The sequence below is a fragment of the Diabrotica undecimpunctata genome, chromosome 3 (genome assembly GCF_040954645.1).
Source record: "Diabrotica undecimpunctata isolate CICGRU chromosome 3, icDiaUnde3, whole genome shotgun sequence".
Classification (NCBI taxonomy): domain Eukaryota; kingdom Metazoa; phylum Arthropoda; class Insecta; order Coleoptera; family Chrysomelidae; genus Diabrotica; species Diabrotica undecimpunctata.
The window spans coordinates 169,587,032-169,608,128 of NC_092805.1; the positions used below are offsets into that span (position 1 = coordinate 169,587,032).

General features: G+C 34.1%; 1 protein-coding gene across 1 annotated transcript in view; it reads left to right on the forward strand.

Annotated features, from left to right (window-relative positions):
- The first annotated feature begins 242 nt into the window (after positions 1 to 242).
- Positions 243 to 21,097, forward strand: part of LOC140437795 (plasminogen) — a 105,347-nt gene continuing 84,492 nt past the window's right edge. Inside the window, exon 1 of the mRNA XM_072527540.1 lies at positions 243 to 641. Within this exon, the coding sequence (XP_072383641.1) occupies positions 582 to 641 (60 nt within the window). The 5' untranslated portion in view covers positions 243 to 581. The remainder of the gene's footprint in view (positions 642 to 21,097) is intronic.

Consider the following 21,097-nt stretch of genomic DNA (forward strand, 5'->3'; position numbering starts at 1 on the left):
AGCACAACAATTTTTTATTTAGAAATACATTTTTTGTATTATTTTTCATTTGTCACCGGTCTATAATTTTGTTTTATTTAATGAAGAGCTCATATGCATGTATAATCTGCAATCACCCTGTAAATGAAATCTTCTTCAGTAAGCCAGCCTAATGAGCTTAGCGCGTGCTGGTACTCACCACCATCCCAAGAATCAAGTTTCCGACATTTTTTATTCCCATCGTAGTTGGCTTTGTGCAAGCCAGCCCGGCTAGGCAGACAGACTGGCTATCATATCAGTACAGACAGTAGGCATCACAAGCGTGTGTCGGTGAGTGCACAACCACGCTTTGGTTCAAACGTTCGCGTGCAGTTCGAAATTGCCGCTTATTTTTAAATACAAAGGATTACGGCCTAAGATGACTATTTTTTCGTAATCTTCGGCGAATTTGTGATAAAACACGCACGTGTTAGGTATACGTATTTTTTTATTGTTTATGTTTAGATAATGTTTCGCGAGGTTAAGAAGCTAAAATTGGACTTTAAATTTTGTAAAATTGTTTTAGTTTGTTTTGTATTCTAAGTTTAGTGAAACGAGGAAACATGAGTGGACTTGTGTTGGTGTCTTTGATCGTCTTCAACCTTGGTTATGTTATAAATTATGTAAGTATAAAAGTATTGATTATAATCACAAAACTAAAATTATATATGTATTTTATTAAAACTGAACTACACAATAGTTTTGAGGAAGTTTTTAGTGTCAGTTCAGTCATATAAATTAATTGAGGGGTCGAGATTTAATCCAGGATATGACGGTAAAAATAGTAGAAAATCTCTGAATTTTTTATGGACCGATTTGCTTATAATTTTGACAGTAGTTAAAAACTAGCTCAAGGATCAAAATCTGCCCTCTGGAAATATATAATTTTCCTCTGGGGGTAGAAAAAGTTTATCAAAAAACGGTTTTTTAGCGAATAAGTCCAAAAATTTCTATTTTATCGGAAAAAACTGTTTGAATATAAAATAAAGCTTATAAAAAAGAGATTCGTTTAATATTATTATCGTAAACTTAATGTTAACAAAGTTACAGCTGTTCGAAAGTAGACTTTTATTAATCGAATTCAAAAATGCAACAATTGTAAGATTTTCATAGAAATCTTATAGAAACTTTTTAAAAGACCTTAAAAAAACTTTAAAATGACCATTGGTACAAGTCATTTGAATGAAAATTAAGAAAATAGACAAAGAATATAGACGCATACTCGGTACCTCTAGAGTGACTGCTTGGACAGCAGAGTTGTTTAAATAATCGCTCTCCGGGATAAACAAATTAAATAACTTATAAACTATTTGGTTGATCTGTTTGAAATTTAGCATTCTTTGATAGCTGACGAACTACCACAATTTTGAGTTATTCTGTTACATGTCCTTATGCAAAAAACACAGGTATTAACATTTATAAATTACTGCAAAAATAATGATTTTTTGCAATTATCTCGATCAATTGTTTATGTATTTTAATTTAGAAACTCGCAAATTAAAGGACTTTTTATGATCTACAACTATTATTTGAACCATTTTTCTCTAAAATGTAAGTATAAGAATTTTTTAAGGCAAAAACTATTTTTTTCACTTTTTACAATTGAATCGGTTATTTCGAGAAAAGGCCATAACTCCAGAAATGTTAATTTTACAGGAAACGAAAAAAAACGTTTCATTTTAGAATTAATGAACATATCTTTCTCTTGAGTAAAGTCTCAAAAAGTGATGCATGACGAAGTTTCATTAACAAATCCAACATAAAAAAGACATAGGTACACTGTAAAAAATAATTTAGTTTTTGGAGTTGTGGTCTTTTCCAAACAAACACTGATGATTTTATGATTAATAATAGAAAACTCCAATATTATTAAGGAAAAAATTCATTAGGTGGCAAAAAAAAGGTTGAAGTCTTTTAGTAATCTTCCTCTCATCTTCCTAAATCAGCTCATTATAAAAAAACATTTTGTCTTCTGGCACATATTCTACAAGTTTCTTGATGTTGTTAATTTTTTCGAATTAATAGGGATTTTTTCTGTGTAAGCGACTCTATTGGCAAACTAGGACAAACTACAGCTGGTTTTTCCAAGAAAAATTCATGAAACATAAGCCCATCGATAAATGGACGTACTTTAACAATTCTCGGTTTTTTGTTGTCATATTAGAACTCATTATATTGAGAAATTTGAAAAGTTGTTTTCTCATAAACTGCGATAGGCTTTCACGGCCATCTTCTAACTAGTTAAACTGTTTGTTCGGGCTGTTGGGCCGTTGTCTTCTGAGATGAGTTCTCGACATTTCGCCAACACTAGGGGTTGACAACATCTCCAGAAGATGCCAAATTTGTATATTGGTATAAAAACATTTAATTAAAACTTGTTAAAAGTGTCTCAGATCATCCTCAGTGCCTTCTTTTTTGTAGCTAACACTAAGAGAATGCACTGGCCTCCGCACCATAAGCCTGATGTCTCACACACTTAAAATGTTTTTAAAGATCATCCAAAGCATTTACCAAATACTTGATATGGATATTGAAGAAACCCAATTTGAATTCCGTAGAGGCGCAGGTACCCTTGAAGCTCTCTTTGTATTCCACGTACTAATCCAGAGATGCTTGGATGTGAACCAAGATATGTACGTCTGTTTCATAGATTACAACAAGGCTTTCGATAAAGTAAGCCACAAAGAGCTAATGGACGCCCTCAAAGCAAAACAATTATAATACAATGACCCTCGAATTATAACAAATCTATATTATAAACAGCAGGCACACATACGCATTAATGAACACACATCAGAAGAGTTCGAAATTAAAAGAGGATGCGACAAGGGTGTGTATTGTCACCACTACTATTCAATGCATACTCTGAAGAAATTATGAAAAGAGCTCTTGGGGGAGAAACAGCAGAAATAAAGGTCAATGAAAAACCAATTAACAACATTAGATATGCAGACGATACTATCATAATAGCAGACAACCTCCAAGACCTCCAAAAGCTAATGAATAAGATAATTAAGTATGGAGAACAATATGGATTATCAATAAATATCAAGAAAACTAAATTTATGAGGATATCAAAAACCCAAAATAATGATGAAAGCCACTATTATCCATTATCTTGGCACAATAATTAATCATAAATAAAGATGACTAAAGGAAATGGAAATCATGAATACGATTAAGATAAGAAAGTTACAATATCTCGGCCACGTTATTAGAGGGGATAAATATGTGTTGCTACAAACCATAATGCAGGGAAAACGAAGTATTGGAAGAAGATGCATCTCCTGGCTCAACAACCTGAGAAAGTGGTATAATTGCAGTTCCGTCGACTTGTTCAGAGTTGCAATCTCAAAAGTGAAAATAGCTGTGATGATTACCAACCTCCTTAGAGAAGACGTTACCTAAAAAAGAAGAAGAATTAATCACACACACGATTACTCCAAAGAAATCAAAGTTCGAATAGAGAAAGTACGAACAAACTACAATAAAATGAGAAAAGTACTTTGTGCAAGATAACTGAAATTAGACTTGAGAGTTAGGCTGGCAAGGGGTTATATTTTCTCGACTCTGCTTTAAGGGATAGCAGCATGGACACTTAACGCGTCGATTACTAAAAAGTTGGAAGCATTTAAAGCATTGTGGGTGTATAGAAGAATCCTGAAGATATCATGTAACATGTAACAAACAACGAAGTCATGAGAAGAATCAACTAAAGAATGGAAACATTGGAAACCGTCAAGACACGAAAGCTGCAATACTTGGGGCATGTTAAGCGTAATGAAAGATACAACATACTTCAATTAATTATACAATGGAAAATGTAGGGCAAGAGAAGTTTAGGAAGGAGAAAAATCTCATGGTTGCGTAACTTGAGGGAATGGTACGGATGTACATCAATCAGAATAGCCATGATGATTGTCGACCTCCGTCGTGGAGATGGCAAGTAAAGAAGAAGATACAGAAAAGATCCAGGTACCAGATCATGGGAGCAAATATATGCCCCTAGCGGTGCATCTCTAATCTAAACAAAACCATTTATCTAGATAAATAAATATTATCTATGGTATCCTTCTTGGAATATCTCTGACTCTTAAAATCATATGAAAATCATAAAGTATCTTATTCTTATAACTATAAAACAATATCTGAACGACGTCAACAAATTATGTATTTTTCGGATTAGCACTATCACCCACAGATAACCTACCTAATTATTTAAATTTCGTAATAATAACAACAATGGTGTGAGCAAACTTACTACATTTTGCATTCTGTTTAGATAATAATCGGTGTATTAACACCAATAAAATTACCATAAATTTAACGTGCCTGCAGACAACTATCGACAAAAAAACGTTGCTTTAGCGATAAATCTAATATAACTATATAAACAATTAGCATAATGTGGTTTTGATGTTATATGTTTAGATTTCTATAATTTGCATCAATACAATTGTTTTCTTAATGTAATTTGTATAATATGGTAAATACATAGATTCTAGATAAATATACACAATTAATAATACATTTTACAAATAGTTAACTAATAATTATTTTTCTGTACAAACTTTTAATAATTCTACAGATTTATTAAGAATTAAAAATCGTAATTAGTTTATGTACTTTTATTGATATTTCGACCTTCAACGTGAAAGATGTTTTCCACTCTTCATTCCATGTTCCGTCTATTGACTTTTCTGTACTTCTGTGGCCCTCCCTTATTGGGGAGAGAATACTATATTATAGTCATAACTAGATTTCAGTTCAACTAGAGTTCAATAAATAGACGTTGCGCAATTTTTTGCTTTTCATTGTCATGATATCAATAAAATTTATCACCTTCAATTCACCGGTCGCTATAGAATTTCCATTATTAAAGCCTAATCTTCAGAAACTATAGCATAAAATTACGGTTTGTTGCCAAAACATTAGTTTTGGCAACAAATGTGAGGCATTTTATGCCTAAAAAACGCTGAATTTAAACTTTCACATAATAAACGATCCAAAATATTTAAAACTGCTTTTTTTCAATTACACAAATACGTTTTTTGAAACTACACAACTTTAGCTACAAATTACACACAATATTGTCTTCGTGGAGGCATTTCCTGTGACAGGCGACCATTTGTAACGTGAAATTTAAATTTTGCGAATTTTTAGGCGTATTTCAAATGTCTCATACTTGTTGCCGAAACTCAAAATCAAAATTCCATTACGAAAGGTCAATGAAGGTGATTAATTTTATTGATCTCATGAGAATCACAAAAAATTGCAAAAACCACGTAACGTTTATTTATCGAACAAATTTATAGACTTCATTTGCGACAAATTTTTTTGCATCTTTTTTGGGGTCCCAAAATTGACATTCTTAGCAAAATTCAGATCGTTCGTATAATTTTTAGAGGTCAAATCTCTGACTACTGAACTATTTGTTTTATTAGAATGACAGCTTATGTAGAGCATTATTGTTAAGACATAGCATCTTAGCATCAGGAGTTTAAGGCCTTTACTTAAGGTTTTGCTACAAAAAAATTGTTTCATTTTAATGAAAGCGTTGCATACTAAAGTATTTTCCACCTAAGACGACAGCTTTGCAATTAAATGCTGGTAACCTTATTACTAGCGGACCAAATAAGCGGCGATATATTTTGCACTATCTTTATGAATAACTTTTTACTGCTCTGTTGTTTCAGTCAGCACTGATCAACAAGTTATCGTTTATTGGTTTTAATATTTTATTGCAATAGTACGAGTACGGAACATTTATTTAAACAGTGAATTTATTACATGTTAATTTTTTTTTAATTTCTTCTGACGTATCGTATAATATAGGTTTACCCAATAATTAAAGTTATGCCTTTACAAGAACATATTATTTGAAAAATAAGGAGTACCATGTGTCATAATAATTTTAATATTCTTTATACACACTTTAAAAATTTGTTTGGTAATGTATTTCTTAAATCCACACAATCATTGAAAAATGATTCATGCTATTTATCTTTCTATATCTTTCTGTTAACGACACTGTTATCGACAAAGTAGATCAAATTCAAACTTGTCATCATATTACACTTCTGTTTATCGTTAAGAATTAATTGATGGTCGTGGGTTGTATTTGTGTTATTTAATAATTTAGCAAAATACATAATCAGCAAAAATCTTATTTAAATCATGCGAACGCTTTTTGCAATCACAATCAATGCAGTGTTTATGCTTGTTTAGCATTGGCTGTTAAATAATTCGTCCTTTTTAGGGTGTAGTAGTTGTATATAAGTACCTATTTTTTTTATAGTATTGTAGTGAAGAGGTACTTTAAAGTAAAATGAGTATTTAGGAAGAAAATAAAATACAGTCGAAACGTAGAGTGTTATCTTGAGAATAACGACGTTTAGTTCTGAAATTCGAAAGTTATTTCAATTTGGAAAAAAATAATATGGACCTATTGACATATGTTATGGCAGTTTAGAAACGCACATGCGATGCTTGCGGTATCTCAGAGAGGACAATCCGAAGAATTAATAACATGAGTGTGGATAAAACAAATAAAGTAAGCAAGAGAAATCGTCGACATCCAAAAACTTTAGATTTGCACCAGTCAATTAAATTTTCAATTAAAAATATATATAATATGTATAAAGCCAAAGAACATGTAACAATTAGTGCTGTGTTACAAAAGATAAAAGACAAGGAACTGTATATTAGTTTAACAAGTTTGTGAAGAGTGCTGAAAATTTTAGGTTTTCGATGTAAAGAGACAAATAATAGACAATATACAAAGTATGGTATGAACTCTCTTATGTTGTTTGAAAAAGATGGCATTTTTTAAAGAAAATACATGAACAATAAAAGGTCTGATAGTCCGAGGCAAGTTGTATTTTTAGATGAAACTTGGATTTTCGCTAAAGGAAATATGTCAAAATCATCCTGGCAGATGGCACCAGAAATGTTATTCTTCTAGTCGTTCCGATAATGGTAAACGCTACATTATACTTCATGCTGGAAATGATAAGGGTTTTATTCCTGTCACTAGCTTAAGTTTTTTGTCCACAAAAAATACAGGTGATTACCATGGAAATATGGATCCAAATATTTTTGAAGAATGGTTTGAAGAAAATTTGTTTTTGAAAAAAAAAATAGGAGCGACCATCCATAATAGTGTTGGATAATGCATCCTACAACTTAAGAGTAGAAGAGAGATTTCCTTCAAACAGCTGGACAAAAGAAGAAATAAAGTTGTGGTTGACTGAAAAGAAAATTTATCACAGTGACATATTTTTAAAAGTCGATTTACTTCAAAGGTGTGGAGAGCACAAATTTCAAAAGAAATTTGTTACTGACCAAATGGCTCTTAAATATGGCAATGAAGTTATTCGACATACATGCATCCAAAACAGCAGCAACACAATATGATAGCAACAAACACTTGGTTTAAGTTACCTCAACGCAGGTTATACACCTGGACTTCCCCGCTACACACAAAAGAAAGAATAATAAGAAATCAAATAGATTATGTTTTAATCAACCAACGATTTCGTAACTCCATTACAAGTACAAAAACATATCCTAGTGCTGATGCAAATTCCGACCACAACCCTGTAGTAGCAAATATTCGCACAAGAATTAAAGTAATAAAAAATGCAAAGCCGAAGAACAAACCTAATATGGAACTACTAAAAGATGTACAGATTAAAGATAAAACCACTGTAAAACTAAATGAAAAACTCTCAGAAATAGACCGAACCCAAATAAATATCCAAAATATAAATACAACTTGGCAACAAATAAAATCCATCCTCGTCAATTCTGCAAGGGAAGAAATTCCAAATACACGATTAATGGCAAAAAAAGACTGGATGACACCAGCTATTCTAAAGATGATAGACGAAAGGAGGAAATACAAAAATAAGAACACAAGCGATTACAAACGATTAAATACAGAAATAAGAAGGAAAATAAAAGAATCAAAAGAGAAATGGCTCGAAGAAAAATGTAAAGAAATAGAAGAATTAGAACATAGACATGATTACTTTAATATGTACAAGAAGGTGAAAGAATTTTCATTCATCCACAAAAAACAACATTGCCCACTGGTAAATAACAACGGAGAGTTAATTCATAACACCAAAGATAAAATAGAAGAATGGGAAAAATTTATACAACAGCTGTTCCGAGATGAAAGAATAGACATTACAATAAATAATGTCACTGAAAGCCCACCAATTCTAAAAGTCGAAGTGGAATATGCCATTAAACAATTAAAGACCAATAAAAGCCCTGGACCTGATGAAGTTTATCCTGAAATACTTAAATTGATCGAAAGTAATAACATTGATTTGTTAGTAATTTTGTTTAATACAATCTACGATACTGGGGAAATACCAGAGGAATGGTTAGAATCTATTTTTATTCCCATTCCAAAACAAGCTAACTCCAGGCGATGCGCAGATTTTAGATTAATAAGTCTTATGAGCCAAATGCTTAAAATTCTATTAAAAATACTTCACAATAGGGTATACAAAAGGTGTGAAAAAGAAGTTGGATACGATCAATTTGGATTCAGAGCCGGAATGGGGACCAGAGAGGCCTTGTTTTCATTACAAGTACTGCTACAGAAGTGTTACGACCAACAAAAGGATGTCTTTCTATGTTTTGTAGACTTTGAAAAGGCATTTGATCGCGTAAACCATAATAAAATGTTAAATTCCTTGCAGAGCATCAACTTGGATAGCAAAGATCTCCGATTAATTAAGAACTTATATTGGAGGCAGAGTGCCAAGATTAGGATCGACGATCATACATCTAGAAATATTAGTATAAATAAAGGAGTAAGGCAAGGATGCATACTATCCCCTATGCTGTTCAATCTTTACTCGGAACTACTATTCAAGCAAGCCTTGGAAAACCTTTCCACAGGAATAAAAATTAATGGAGAACCAATATCTAGCATAAGATATGCAGATGACACTGTCCTACTGGCTGATACAGACACAAACTTACAGAGGGTTATAGACCACCTTAAGGATGCTTGTCGAGAGTTTGGAATGAAGATCAACGAAAAAAAAAAACAAAAGTAATGGTGATCCAAAGAAAACAGAATATCCCCTTACCTATAAAAATAAATGGGAATATTTTAGAACAGGTAAACCAATACAAATACCTTGGCTGTTGGATTAATTGCAAGCTGGACCCAGAGCAAGAAATTAAAGCGAGAATTGCTCAAGCTAGGGATAGTTTCTTTAAGATGCGCGTTCTATTCTGCGATACACATATAAATATTAAATTGAGATTAAAACTTGTAAAATGTTTTATCTGGTCTGTTCTTCTCTACGGAGTCGAAACATGGACTTTAAAAATAAAGAGCCTGAATAGAATCGAGGCATTTGAAATGTGGGTGTACCGTAGAATTTTAAAAATTCCTTGGACAGCACGAAAAACAAATGAAGAAGTACTAGCGAGACTCAATTTAGAAAAAGAACTATTGAGAACAGTCAAAAGAAGAAAAACCAGTTATTTAGGGCATTTGTTGCGCAACGAGAAATACTACATCCCTCAGTTGATAATAAAAGGCAAAATAGAAGGAAAGCGAGGAATTGGAAGAAAAAAATTGTCCTGGTTACGTAATATCAGAAACTGGACAGGACTTGGATTTGAGGAACTCTTAAGAACAGCTGAAGATAGACAAACGTTTGCCACCATAACCGCTAACCTCCATTGATGGAGACGGCACTTGAAGAAGAAGAAAACAGATGACGCTAGCGTTCTTAGTTTATGGAAAGAATCGCTAGAACAAATAAATGCAGAACAATGGCAAAATTGTATTAGACATAAGGAAGACATAATCGTTCAGTCTTTTCAAACCGAGCGAGTTATAGATAAGATCCGGCCTCTATTATTCTGATAGACAATTCAGATAATGAGGACTCTGATACTGAAATATCAGACAGTGAATAAACAAATCGTTTGCTAAAAAGAAGTAATAAAAAATTGTTTCGGGAATTCAATTCGGACTTTGTGGTGTGTTTTAGTTAAACGATAAAGTACCTTCGGTCTAATTACTGGACTGCATACTCTCAATAGCTTTGGTATTAATTACTGGACTACACGTGTTTGAATCTTTTGTTTTGCTGGAAACTCAGAAGTGATTTAGTGCCAATTTGTTTCAAGGTTATTTAATACAGTGTCTGCAGAAGGTAAAGTCTTGGATGTATTTTATTTAAATTTGGACATACCAGCAACATGGTATTTTCCAATTTTACTGCATGCAAAACCATTCGTATAATTTTCACTCTACGCAGAATAGAGACTTATAAAGACCTTGATGAACATTTGATGTCGACAAATAATTTCGAGTATTCGAAATATTCCGTCCCACTTCTTTTAACACGCCCTATATATACATATTATATTCATCTTATTTGCTTTTGATTCAGTAAAATCCAATATTATTACTGTACATAAAATACAGGAAATTAAATATTTTTACTTTTCAAGCGATCGGAATTAAATATTAAGGCCCCACTGTTTGAGGTCCACTGACCATATCTTAATTGCATATCGACCGTCGTAGGGTAAAAGGACTTTATTTTAATTCCTGATTATAGCCGTATTGAGTAATCACTTTTGTTGTTTATTAGAGAAAGTATTTATATTTATAACCTCGCTCTATATTCTGATGGTTTACTGTTCGCTATATGTTGTAGCTTGGTATTAGGTTCATATCCAAACCATAATGGATACTAGTTTCATAAATTTTTTGATGCTATTGTACGTTATACTTCGCACTTTCTGCTAGCAATACGGCGTCATCTGCATATTGTACGTTGCTTATAAGAATACCATTAACTATTACTCCAGCTTGTTCATTATGGTATAATGCTTTTTGGTGACGCATATAAAAATAGATACTGAAATATTTGTTTGAACATAACGAAGAAAACGATTGTATTGTAGGAATAATAATCTAATAAAGATAATACTCAACTGATGATTAACTCCACCGTTTTTTGTTTCGTTCGCTTTCATCTAACCAATAATTTTCTCCTGATTACAATCATGTATCGTATAAACGGGGCATTGAACTAACCAAAAGGTTTGACACCATCAAAATATTTGCTCTGTTTCATCAGCACACTATACAGGGTGTCCTTAAATTATAAGTAAGAGTACTACCTTCAAAATTTAGTAAAAGGAGAATAATGTACAGCTTCTCAATTCACAGTCTGGCATATAGTGTTTAACGCTTTTCCTTTCACAATTTGATCCGTAATAGGGGAAAAATCAACTGTTTTACAAATCTTCATTCTTCTTTATCTTCATTCCAGATGTTCTACCACGTTCCACGTTCTCTACTTGTGTGAATTGAATCCGTCAATTTGTGATCAATGTTTGTGTCTTTCACGATATTTTTCTTTTGGATACTAGCTCTCTACATCCCTGATGTTGTACAATGGCAATAAATAAAATTTTCTAATGCAAATTTACTTAGTAGTTTACACTACTGCTATTTCCCATATTTTAGAGTCTTAACGGATACCTAGCGCCTGTTGGTCTTCTTCTTCTTCTTCAGGATTAAGTAATCTAACTTTGGACATAGACCTCCCCCAAATCAATCCAGTATCTTCTATTTTGTACCACTTGCTTCCAGTTGTGTCCTCCGATCTTCTTAATGTCATCAGCCCATCTCATTTGTAGTCTTCCTCTGCTTCTCTTTCCTAATCATGGCCTTCATTGTTGTATTTCGTGGTTCCATCTCTTATCCTTCAGTTGGGCATTGTGTCCTGCGAAGCTCCATTTCAATTTGGCAGCTCCATTTTTTGTCTAGTCTCACCCCGAGCATTGATCTTTCCATCGCTCTTTGTGCTTTTACTATTTTATCCATATTGGACTTGGTGAGTGTCCACGCCTGTGAACCATACGTGAGTATAGGGAGGATATACTGATCGTAAATTCTGGTTTTCAAATACTGTTCTATTTTAGTGCTTTTCAAGATCCAACTCAGTTTTCTAAATCCTGCCCACGCTAACCTTATTCTTCTGGTAATTTCGGCAGTTTGATTTTCTTTGTTAATTTTCATTATCTGTCCCAAGTAGATGTATTCGCTTACTGTTTCTAAATTTATGTCGTTCAATGGCATTTCTGGAATGTTCGGTGTATTTGTCATTATTTTTTTTTCCAAGTTCATCTTAAGACCTACTTTTTCCGAAGCTTGAAATAGTTGCGTCGAGCCTTTTGGTCACTACCAATAAAAGGACTTCACTGAATGGTAAGTTCGGGTTCTTACCATATCACTCATCTATTTCTTTTGTTAGCTTCAATTTACAACAGTAGAGCCTTTAGATATATATTACATGCATTAGAAACTAATATTTCTGACTATACTCGAGCTAAAGCCATGATTCTCGTAATTTGCACACTCAGACCTTCCAAACGAGCTGTCTATGCGAATTTACTTCACTCAGTTCATAATCTAAGGCTAGATTGATAACTTGACTGACTTTCTACATACATAACCACAATATATGATACAGGTTTTCCAAACAGAGTTGAAAATTGTAATTTCCAAATGGTACTGTAGAAATAAAAACCGGCGTCTTTGCGTATTTCTGTCTACTATCGCTAACTACACAGATATTAATCCGTAGTAATATGTTCCGGTCACCGTGTATATTCCGAAACAGGTCCTTTTGTATCTCGGGCTTTTGTGCCAACAAAAACTCGCCTTTAACACACAGTGTTGTTCTGGGGCACACAGCTTCAATCCCTTGTGGTATTTCTTATACCTTGAACTTGAATGAACTTCCATTATCTGTTTAGAACCGAGGCTCAATGCTTTGGGCCGCACGATGTCTCGAAAAAGCCATTTTCGATTGCTGAATTAATCACCTACAAGCAGCTCTTAATTGAGTGCGGGAATAATGAATGGACGTAATAAAGATAAGTAAGAGTAAGAAAGTTTCAATTAGTTTTAATTTACTATCAGGGTTTTGTCGAAAAATTCTATCGCTTATTTATTAACAAAAACTATTTTCAAACGTCACTGTAATCAATATTAATGCTGTACTAAAACATTTTCTTTGCGAGATCTCAGTTTTATCAAATATTTTTTTGTTAAAACTGCACTTAAAGGGTTATCTACTGGTTTGACGTCGTTGTCAAAGTTTAATAAACCAAAAAAAAGAAAAAGTTAAAAATTGATCACGAATTTATCACGGAAAATTTCAAAATATTTTTTGGTTAACTAAAATCATACACATACCAGAAAATGACACCGGCCTATAAGTGCTGACGTTCGATTTTCATTAAAATTTGCCACTTTCTGTATCTTTTAGTGAGGAAGTATTTTAATGATAATTTCAAGAATGGGTATACAATTTTTGCACCCATGTCGGAAGTACGGGAAAAAGTTTCTTTTATCTTTATAGCTGCAAAAATGGACCAAATGGTTCAGCCAGTACACTGCTACATTTTTATGTACCTACATTAACCAAGATGTAACCGATTTATACTTATTTTCCAAAAACTGCTCATCACAAAACAAAAATGATGTATTAGTAGAGTTTTGTTATGCTATATTAGAAACTTCTACGAATGAAATCGCAGTTGCAGAACACTGCCAAGAAACCGGTCATTCCATATTGTTCGAAAAAACCCATATTATTTCTAAGAGCCCCTTCTTTTATTCCAGGAAAATCCGCGAATCTCTAGAGATCCGAAAAAAGCCACATAATATCAATCGAGAGGAAGGTGTCTCCCATCTGGAATCTCAGTCTAGAGCCGCCGTCCGGTCCCGCTACCACGATGCAGCCACATGATTGGCCAGCGCGCGCTTCTTGACGTTCGCGCCACGGAGTGTGCCGATACGTCCCGACACGACAGGTCACCGCGACTATAAATTGAGCAGTAGCGGAGTAATCGTCGGATTCACTCCCCGCCTCTCGACGCGTTAGTGTTCTGAGCTGTTGGACGTGAATCCCTGTCCTGGCATTTGGTTTTCACCTCTGGCTGCATTAAGTAGTTGAGTTACTGTGACCAAATGCCCATCTTGGTAGTTAGTATTCGCCTCTGGTTGCGTTGAGTAACTGAGTTACCGTTGCTAACTACCCATCTTCCTGTCTTTTGTTTTCTTTTTTGTTCTCCTGAAGAAGCTACATACAATTGTAGCGAAACGTCGAGATGAACCCACTTTTGGGTCACTCACAAATGACACGGTCCAAACCCGGAAGACGAATAAACTATAACTTCTACGAAATTTAAAATAATATAATCCAAATACCCCGATCCTGGGAAGTTTTCTTCCAGGAAATAGAAGCTTTGAGGACATAGATATTTAAAAGAAAAACATGACAAAATCTCTGTTATTCAGAAGGTCCTCTTCTATTTCTCTCGCTTATATATCCTTGTCGACTCCTTGTGTACAACTTAATCACGGTCTGCCCTTCTTTCGTCTTTGCTGCGGAGTCCAGTTTATTATTTTTTTTATTCTGCTGTCATCCATTCTTTTTAAGTGGACGTACCATCCTAGTTGTTTGATTTTGATGTCCTCTGTTATTCTATGTTTAATACCTATGATTTTTTTATCTTTTCTAACCTTGATTTATCTGCCATTCTCCTCCAATAATCCATTTCTGTTGCTTCTAAAGTCTTTATGGCTTTCTCTTTCAGTGGTTATATTTCGCTTCCATATCTTACAATAATTTTGACACTGGTATTATAGATTCTGTGTTTATTTTCTCTCGAAATTTTTTTATCCCACAGTATGCTGTTCATGCTATTATTGAATCCAAATATGCTCCCCTTCAAGTCATCCTGCAAGGAAAAATATTTGGATAACCAGGAAGAAGAAAAACATCTTGATTAAAGAACCTTAGAACCTGGTTCAATACAACATCTGTGCAGCTTTTTCGCGCTGCTGCAGATTAGATAAAGATTGCCATGATGATCGCCAACATTCGTAACGGATAGACACATCAAGAAGAAGAAGAATGCTGTTCAATTGCCGAATGACTTGTCTTTCCTGGTTCCTTCTGTATTTAATCTCTTCATCCAAACTGCTGTCTATTGCATGTCTAAAATTGGTTATGTGTATGTCTAGCTATTTATAGATTTTACAGTGATTTATTTGTTGGTGTTACTCTTCCAGAATAGGAAACAAAGAAATAAAAATACTCTGTTACGCAGACGAAGATGAAGATAGTCTGCAAAGACTGGTCCACAGATTAACATAAGAGCAAAAGAATTTAATATAACCATCTCATCTCAGAAAACTAAAACAATAGTAGTCATCAAAGAACCAACCAGATATAAAATACAAATTAATGGTATCATTATTGAACAAGTAATGGAAATAAAATACCTGGTTATTACACAGTCTAGCTGTGGAGACCTGCACAAAGAAGTGAGAGATCAAGTACAAAAACCAAATAGACTGGCAGGATGCCTTAATAACACTATATGGCGAAATAGGCACATTAATACGGAGATGAAGTCAAGAATTTATAAAGCCAGTGTAAGACCAATAATGACATATACCTCAGAAACAAGACCCGACACAGCCCCAACGCAAAGGCTACTGGAAATGGCAGAGATGAGAGTACTAAGAAGAATTACACTAAATACGCTGAGAGATCGAAGGAGAAGTAAAGACATTAGAAGAAAATGTAATATGCAATGTATAAATGAATGGACACAAAATAGAAAAAAAGAATGGAGTAACCACATAAGCAGAATGGAGGAAACCCGTGTCGTCAAAATAGCATGATATGTCACCAATCGACAGAAGAAGTCTCGAACGACTGCGCAAACGATGGAGTGACAACCTTCCATAGAGGTATTAATCCGCCAATGAACAAGCAGAATTACTTATAAAGAGGAAGAAGAAGAAGACTCTTCCAAGATGAGATTTTGTTGACCTTCTCCTATACACATGTATTCTTTTTTTTTTGACATTTACTTCTAAGTCCCATTTCTGATATTCCCGAATAAGTTTGCGAGCTATATATTCTAGATCTTCGTATTTCTGAGCCAAGACTATTTGGTCATATAGTCACATAGTGTGTACAATGTGGTGTCGTTCAGAAAGAAGTCTTCCTTCCTTCAGACAGCATCCTTGTTTGGGTCCTTGTCTACTACAATCGCTTTGGATATCTCTTGGCTCATCTTTATTTTGCTCGTGTTGTTTTTATAGATTTCTTGCACTGCCTTGATTAAAGTTACGTTGATGTTTGTTTTTTCTAAAGCTCCTCATAGTTTTTGTTGTGGTACACTCTCGTACGCTTTTCGAACATCTACGTATAGGAGGTGTATTTTTTAAGTAAGTTAAGTAATGGTAAAGATATGGTTAATAGTCGATCTACTTACTCTGAAGCCAGCCTGTTCTGCGGCCTCCATATCGTATTGTCCCTCTATTATCTTTTTTATTAAATTTTTGTAAACTCTTAAGATGCCTAACACTGCTATTCCTCTTTAGTTATCACGTGTGTCTTTAGCTTCCTTTGTATGTTTGGTTGATATAACCGAAGCTCTGCACTTCCGGTATACTCTCTCCATTTGATATTCGACATACCTGTAATGTTAAAAGAAAGCATTATATGAGCTAATTATTTTTTCTTTTGTCCTTCCAGTAATACCGTCGTACCATAGGCATGCCAAAGTTTTTTGTTTTCTTCCTTTACCCAAGGCTAGAAAACTTTCATTCACTGTTGATATTCTGTGAGTAAATATTGCTTTCTTAAACATATCTATTCTTAGTAACATTATGACTTTTTGTAAGTCAACATAGACTTTAAGGGTTGTTGATATTCTTCTTCTTCAAGTGCCATCTTCGTTCCGAAGGTTGGCGATCATCAGGGCTATACGTATTTTCGAAACTGCTGACCGAAACAATTCGTTGCTGCTACAGCTATACCATTCCCGTAGATTCTTTAGCCAGGAGTTTCGTCTTCTTCCTATGGACCTTTTTCCTGCTATTTTCCCTTGCATAATTATTCGAAGCAGTTCATATCTTTCGCCTCTTGTAATGTGTCCCAAGTATTGCAGTTTTCATTTTTTGATCGTAAATATGACTTCCTTTTCCTTCCTATGTTGTTGATATATGAACCAGTAATTTCTATCCAAACGGAATAATTCTCTTGAATCGCTGCCACGTTGAATGTGTTCTTTCCAGCTATCATATTCACTACATGCTGGATTCAAGTTCTCAAAATTATGTTTTTATTTTTTAGATGCTTTCGATAAACCTTATACAAGGATTGATTAGGAGGGCAGGTTGCTAAATAATCCTTGTGCATGACCTGTATGGTTAAATCACTAGGCAGGTATCTACGATACAGGGCGTGTTCACGCCTGTAGTGGGATATACTAGGATTAAAACTTTCTATATGCGTATCAAGGTTTAGAGTAGATATTTTGCTTTTACAAGCCGCCTTCACACCATCTTTTTTAGACCAGATAGGAGTAGACGATTGAAACACATTTTGTCTGACAAATGCTTTAGCTGATCTCGCCAATTACGTAGCAAAAACACCTCGATTGTGTATTGCATAACACAGTAACTGCAGGCTCCGTCAAGTATATGCTAGGTTTTAACTAAGTAATGTTGTAGTTGCGTGGTTCTTCCATAGTTCCACGCATGTTTTCATAGATGCTAGGTTTAGTATTTCTTTCAGTATATATTTGGGATTGTAAGTACTGTAGTTTTCTTAAATTATCATGTAATTATAATCTCTCTAGATCTAATTTTCGCGCCCAACTAAATTTTCATAATTTTTGCATATGCGGTGTTTTTCCTAAGGACGGCAGTGCTGTAGTCGAGTATTTCTTTTTCCTTCAAGAGATATAATATGTGTCGCAATGGCGTTTAAAAAATTACCAGAAGAAGACTTAGAAAGTCTTGAGTTAGAGACTGATGGTTGTCTTAATGTAATAATGTATTTAAACATATCTGTACTCTATCTTTTATTCTTATCTACACTTCACAAATAAATTAAAACTAAATTAAAAAGGACAAATAATAGTGAAAATTAAAAATAAAGCATTACTTGTATCTGTATAAATTCATTTATTACTTTATAAACAAAAAATGTACAGGCCAAACCTTCTGAATTCTCACGTCCAATAAATTCTTGGTGAATCATAAGGTTGTAACTTTTTTACAAAATGTGTCAAATCTCATCTACAAATAAAAAGGAAGTACTTAAAAATCAATTAGTAACAAACCAGTACCGTTGTCTTTACACTAACGAATTAAAATAATGTACAGTACTCCTGGTGGGATGATACTATTAGTACCGCCTTTATTTTTGATTTCGACTATTACTACCAAGTTAGCAGTATAAAACTGACATGAATTTGGGATTTTAAACAACTGGTAATCTCACTAATGATCCAGGACTGTATTAGTGGACGAGGACTATAACGGAACTAAAAGTGAAGACGATCTATATTCCACCTCAAAACAAAAGCCAATTATACGAAAACAGCCGATCCTGTGATCAATAAATGTCTCAAAATTCATAAAACACGTAAGCAGTAGTAGTGACAGTGGTGACTCGGAAACAGATAAAAAGGCTGATGGTTTTTTTGAGTGGCACAATAATATAGACTTTGAATCAACAAGATATGAATATGCAACTATGCATATCAATAAGATATGCATAGTTGGTAAATGTTCAACTAATGTGGAGTGGTAACTTGTATTGTCCATCACAATAACTGAATGTTTACGTATGAATGCAATCATTTGTTCGAAATATTCTTCAAGCACATTTCCGTTCATCTCTTTACGACAATCACAGGTTTTCTTTGATTCAAATAAAAATAAAAACTTCGCGAGAAATTCATTTATACTATCAATATGAGTCGTCGACCCTTACGGGTTGGTTTCTTTAGACCAGCTGAATGTCCTTGTAGAAATGTTTTTTGCTGTTTTTATGTTATTATCTTAACTCTTCCTAGAGAATGCCCTGCCTTTTATTCATCCACGGTTCATCTAAATAATAGTATTATTGTTTTCTGTACTAGGTTTTTTTATATTTCGTAGGTACTCTCATCTTCAACATACAATTTCTTCTGATTCTATAAGCGTTCACTATATACCAAATTTTCGTATTTAAAGTATAATTTATGTAACACTTTCCAAAGTTTGATTCTACTTATCGTAGGGCCAATTAGGCTAATGATATTAGCTTGTAAAACTTTATCGAAAGTTGGTATTTGCTTGTTAAAATAAAATAATGGAATATCCTATGAACACAGTGGCGCACCCAGAATTTGTCTTAGGGGGGGGTTTTGAAATTTTTTTATTCTACCTCCATGTTGAGTCCCTACAATTTGGGTTTTAGTTTAATTTAAAGTACTAAAGATAGCAGTTCCAAAGATTCAGGTATCTATTATCCTGCCTACCAACTAAAACCACCCTCTCTTACTTATGCGCAGTTGACTGTCGCACGTACCGTACTCCGAAAGTGGGATGGCCACTGTAAGGCTGACGATATTTTTGGAACACTCCCTTCTCTTATCTAGATCTTATCTATTGTTCTGAAGCTATTTTCTTGTGGCATTTTAAAGTAATTACTATTTTAATGGGAATAAGCCAAAATTGAAGGTTAAAATAAGGTTATTGACGTTTGACATTAATCGAACTTGTAAATACAATACATTTTGAAGACGGCTATCGCCGTATTCCCGTTCTCCTCCGGGAATCCTCCCGGTGCAAGGCATGCTCCTCCTCCAAACCTGTCGATTCCATCGCTCTTCTAATTCCTTCATTTCAAGAGCGTCGAGGTCTACCTCTTTTTTTTCTTCCAGGGGGCTTCGATTTGTGAAGTTTTTGGGGCCAACGTTTGTCAGACATTCTCAATTGATGTCCAAACCATTTTGAACCTCTTCTTTCTATTCTGTCAATGACCGTTTCTGTAGCATTCATGTTATTTCTTATAGATTCGTTAGTCTTCCTTTCCTGCCTTGATATTCTAGCACTTCTTCTCAAATAATCCATTGCAACTGTCAACAATCTTCTCTTCAGGTCTGCATTAATTGTCCATACTTCAGAGCCATAGAACAAAGAACTGATTCAACCATGGTTTGCCCTATTCTTTTTTTGTTCCTTTTGGAAATGTGGTGATCCCACCATAAGGAGTTCAGACATCCTACAATTTTACGTCCCTGATTACTTCGTGTTTAATTTCGGTTTCTCCCAAGCCGTTCTTAGCAATGAGTGGATCTAAATATTTAAATTTTTTCACTTGTTTGATTTCCACGTCCTCGTCTATCAACACTTCAAACCTTGCATCTGAACTGATAATTAAGTAAATATTCTGTTTTCTTTATGCTGACTTGTAACCCCCATTTTAAATATTCTCTCTATAGACACTTTATCATAAATTCTAGATCATAAGAATCTTGAGCTAGGATGACTTGGTCATCCGCAAAGTTTAGGGAGAACAGTACGTCATTTCCTATGGGGATTCCCATTCCCTGGCAGTGGTTTTTCCAATTTTGGAGGGCTGCCTCAATATATAAATTAAACAGTAAGGGTGACATACTGCATCCTTGTTTTAGTCTTTTAGTTTCTTTTATTGGCTCTGATAGTCTATATCCGATTTTTAGGTAAGTAGTGTTATCCCTGTATAATTCTGTGATTATTCCTAAAAGGTATGGACTAATGTCGAGTTGTTGTTAAGCTTGCCACAATTTAAGTCTTGGAACTGTATTATACGCCTTTTCTAGGTCGATGAAGGCTAGATGTACTTCTGTACCAACCGCTATTCTTTTTTATATTAATTGTTGGAGTATAAACAAGTTATCAGTGTAAGATCAAAGATCAAAAATTCAAACGTCAATAAACTTATTTTAACCTTCAATTGCGACTGATTCCCATTAAAATAGTAATTAGATCTTATCTCTGTCATTAGCCCGGTTGGTATTTCTCTTCTTCTTCTTTCTTTTTAATGACTGCTTGGATGTAATTGTGAACACTATTCCATCCCTCCGTATTTCCCGTCATCTTTACGATCATCTCTTACAGTCACAGGGTTCATACCTATTTCTTTATACATTCTGTTTCTCTCCACTGTAC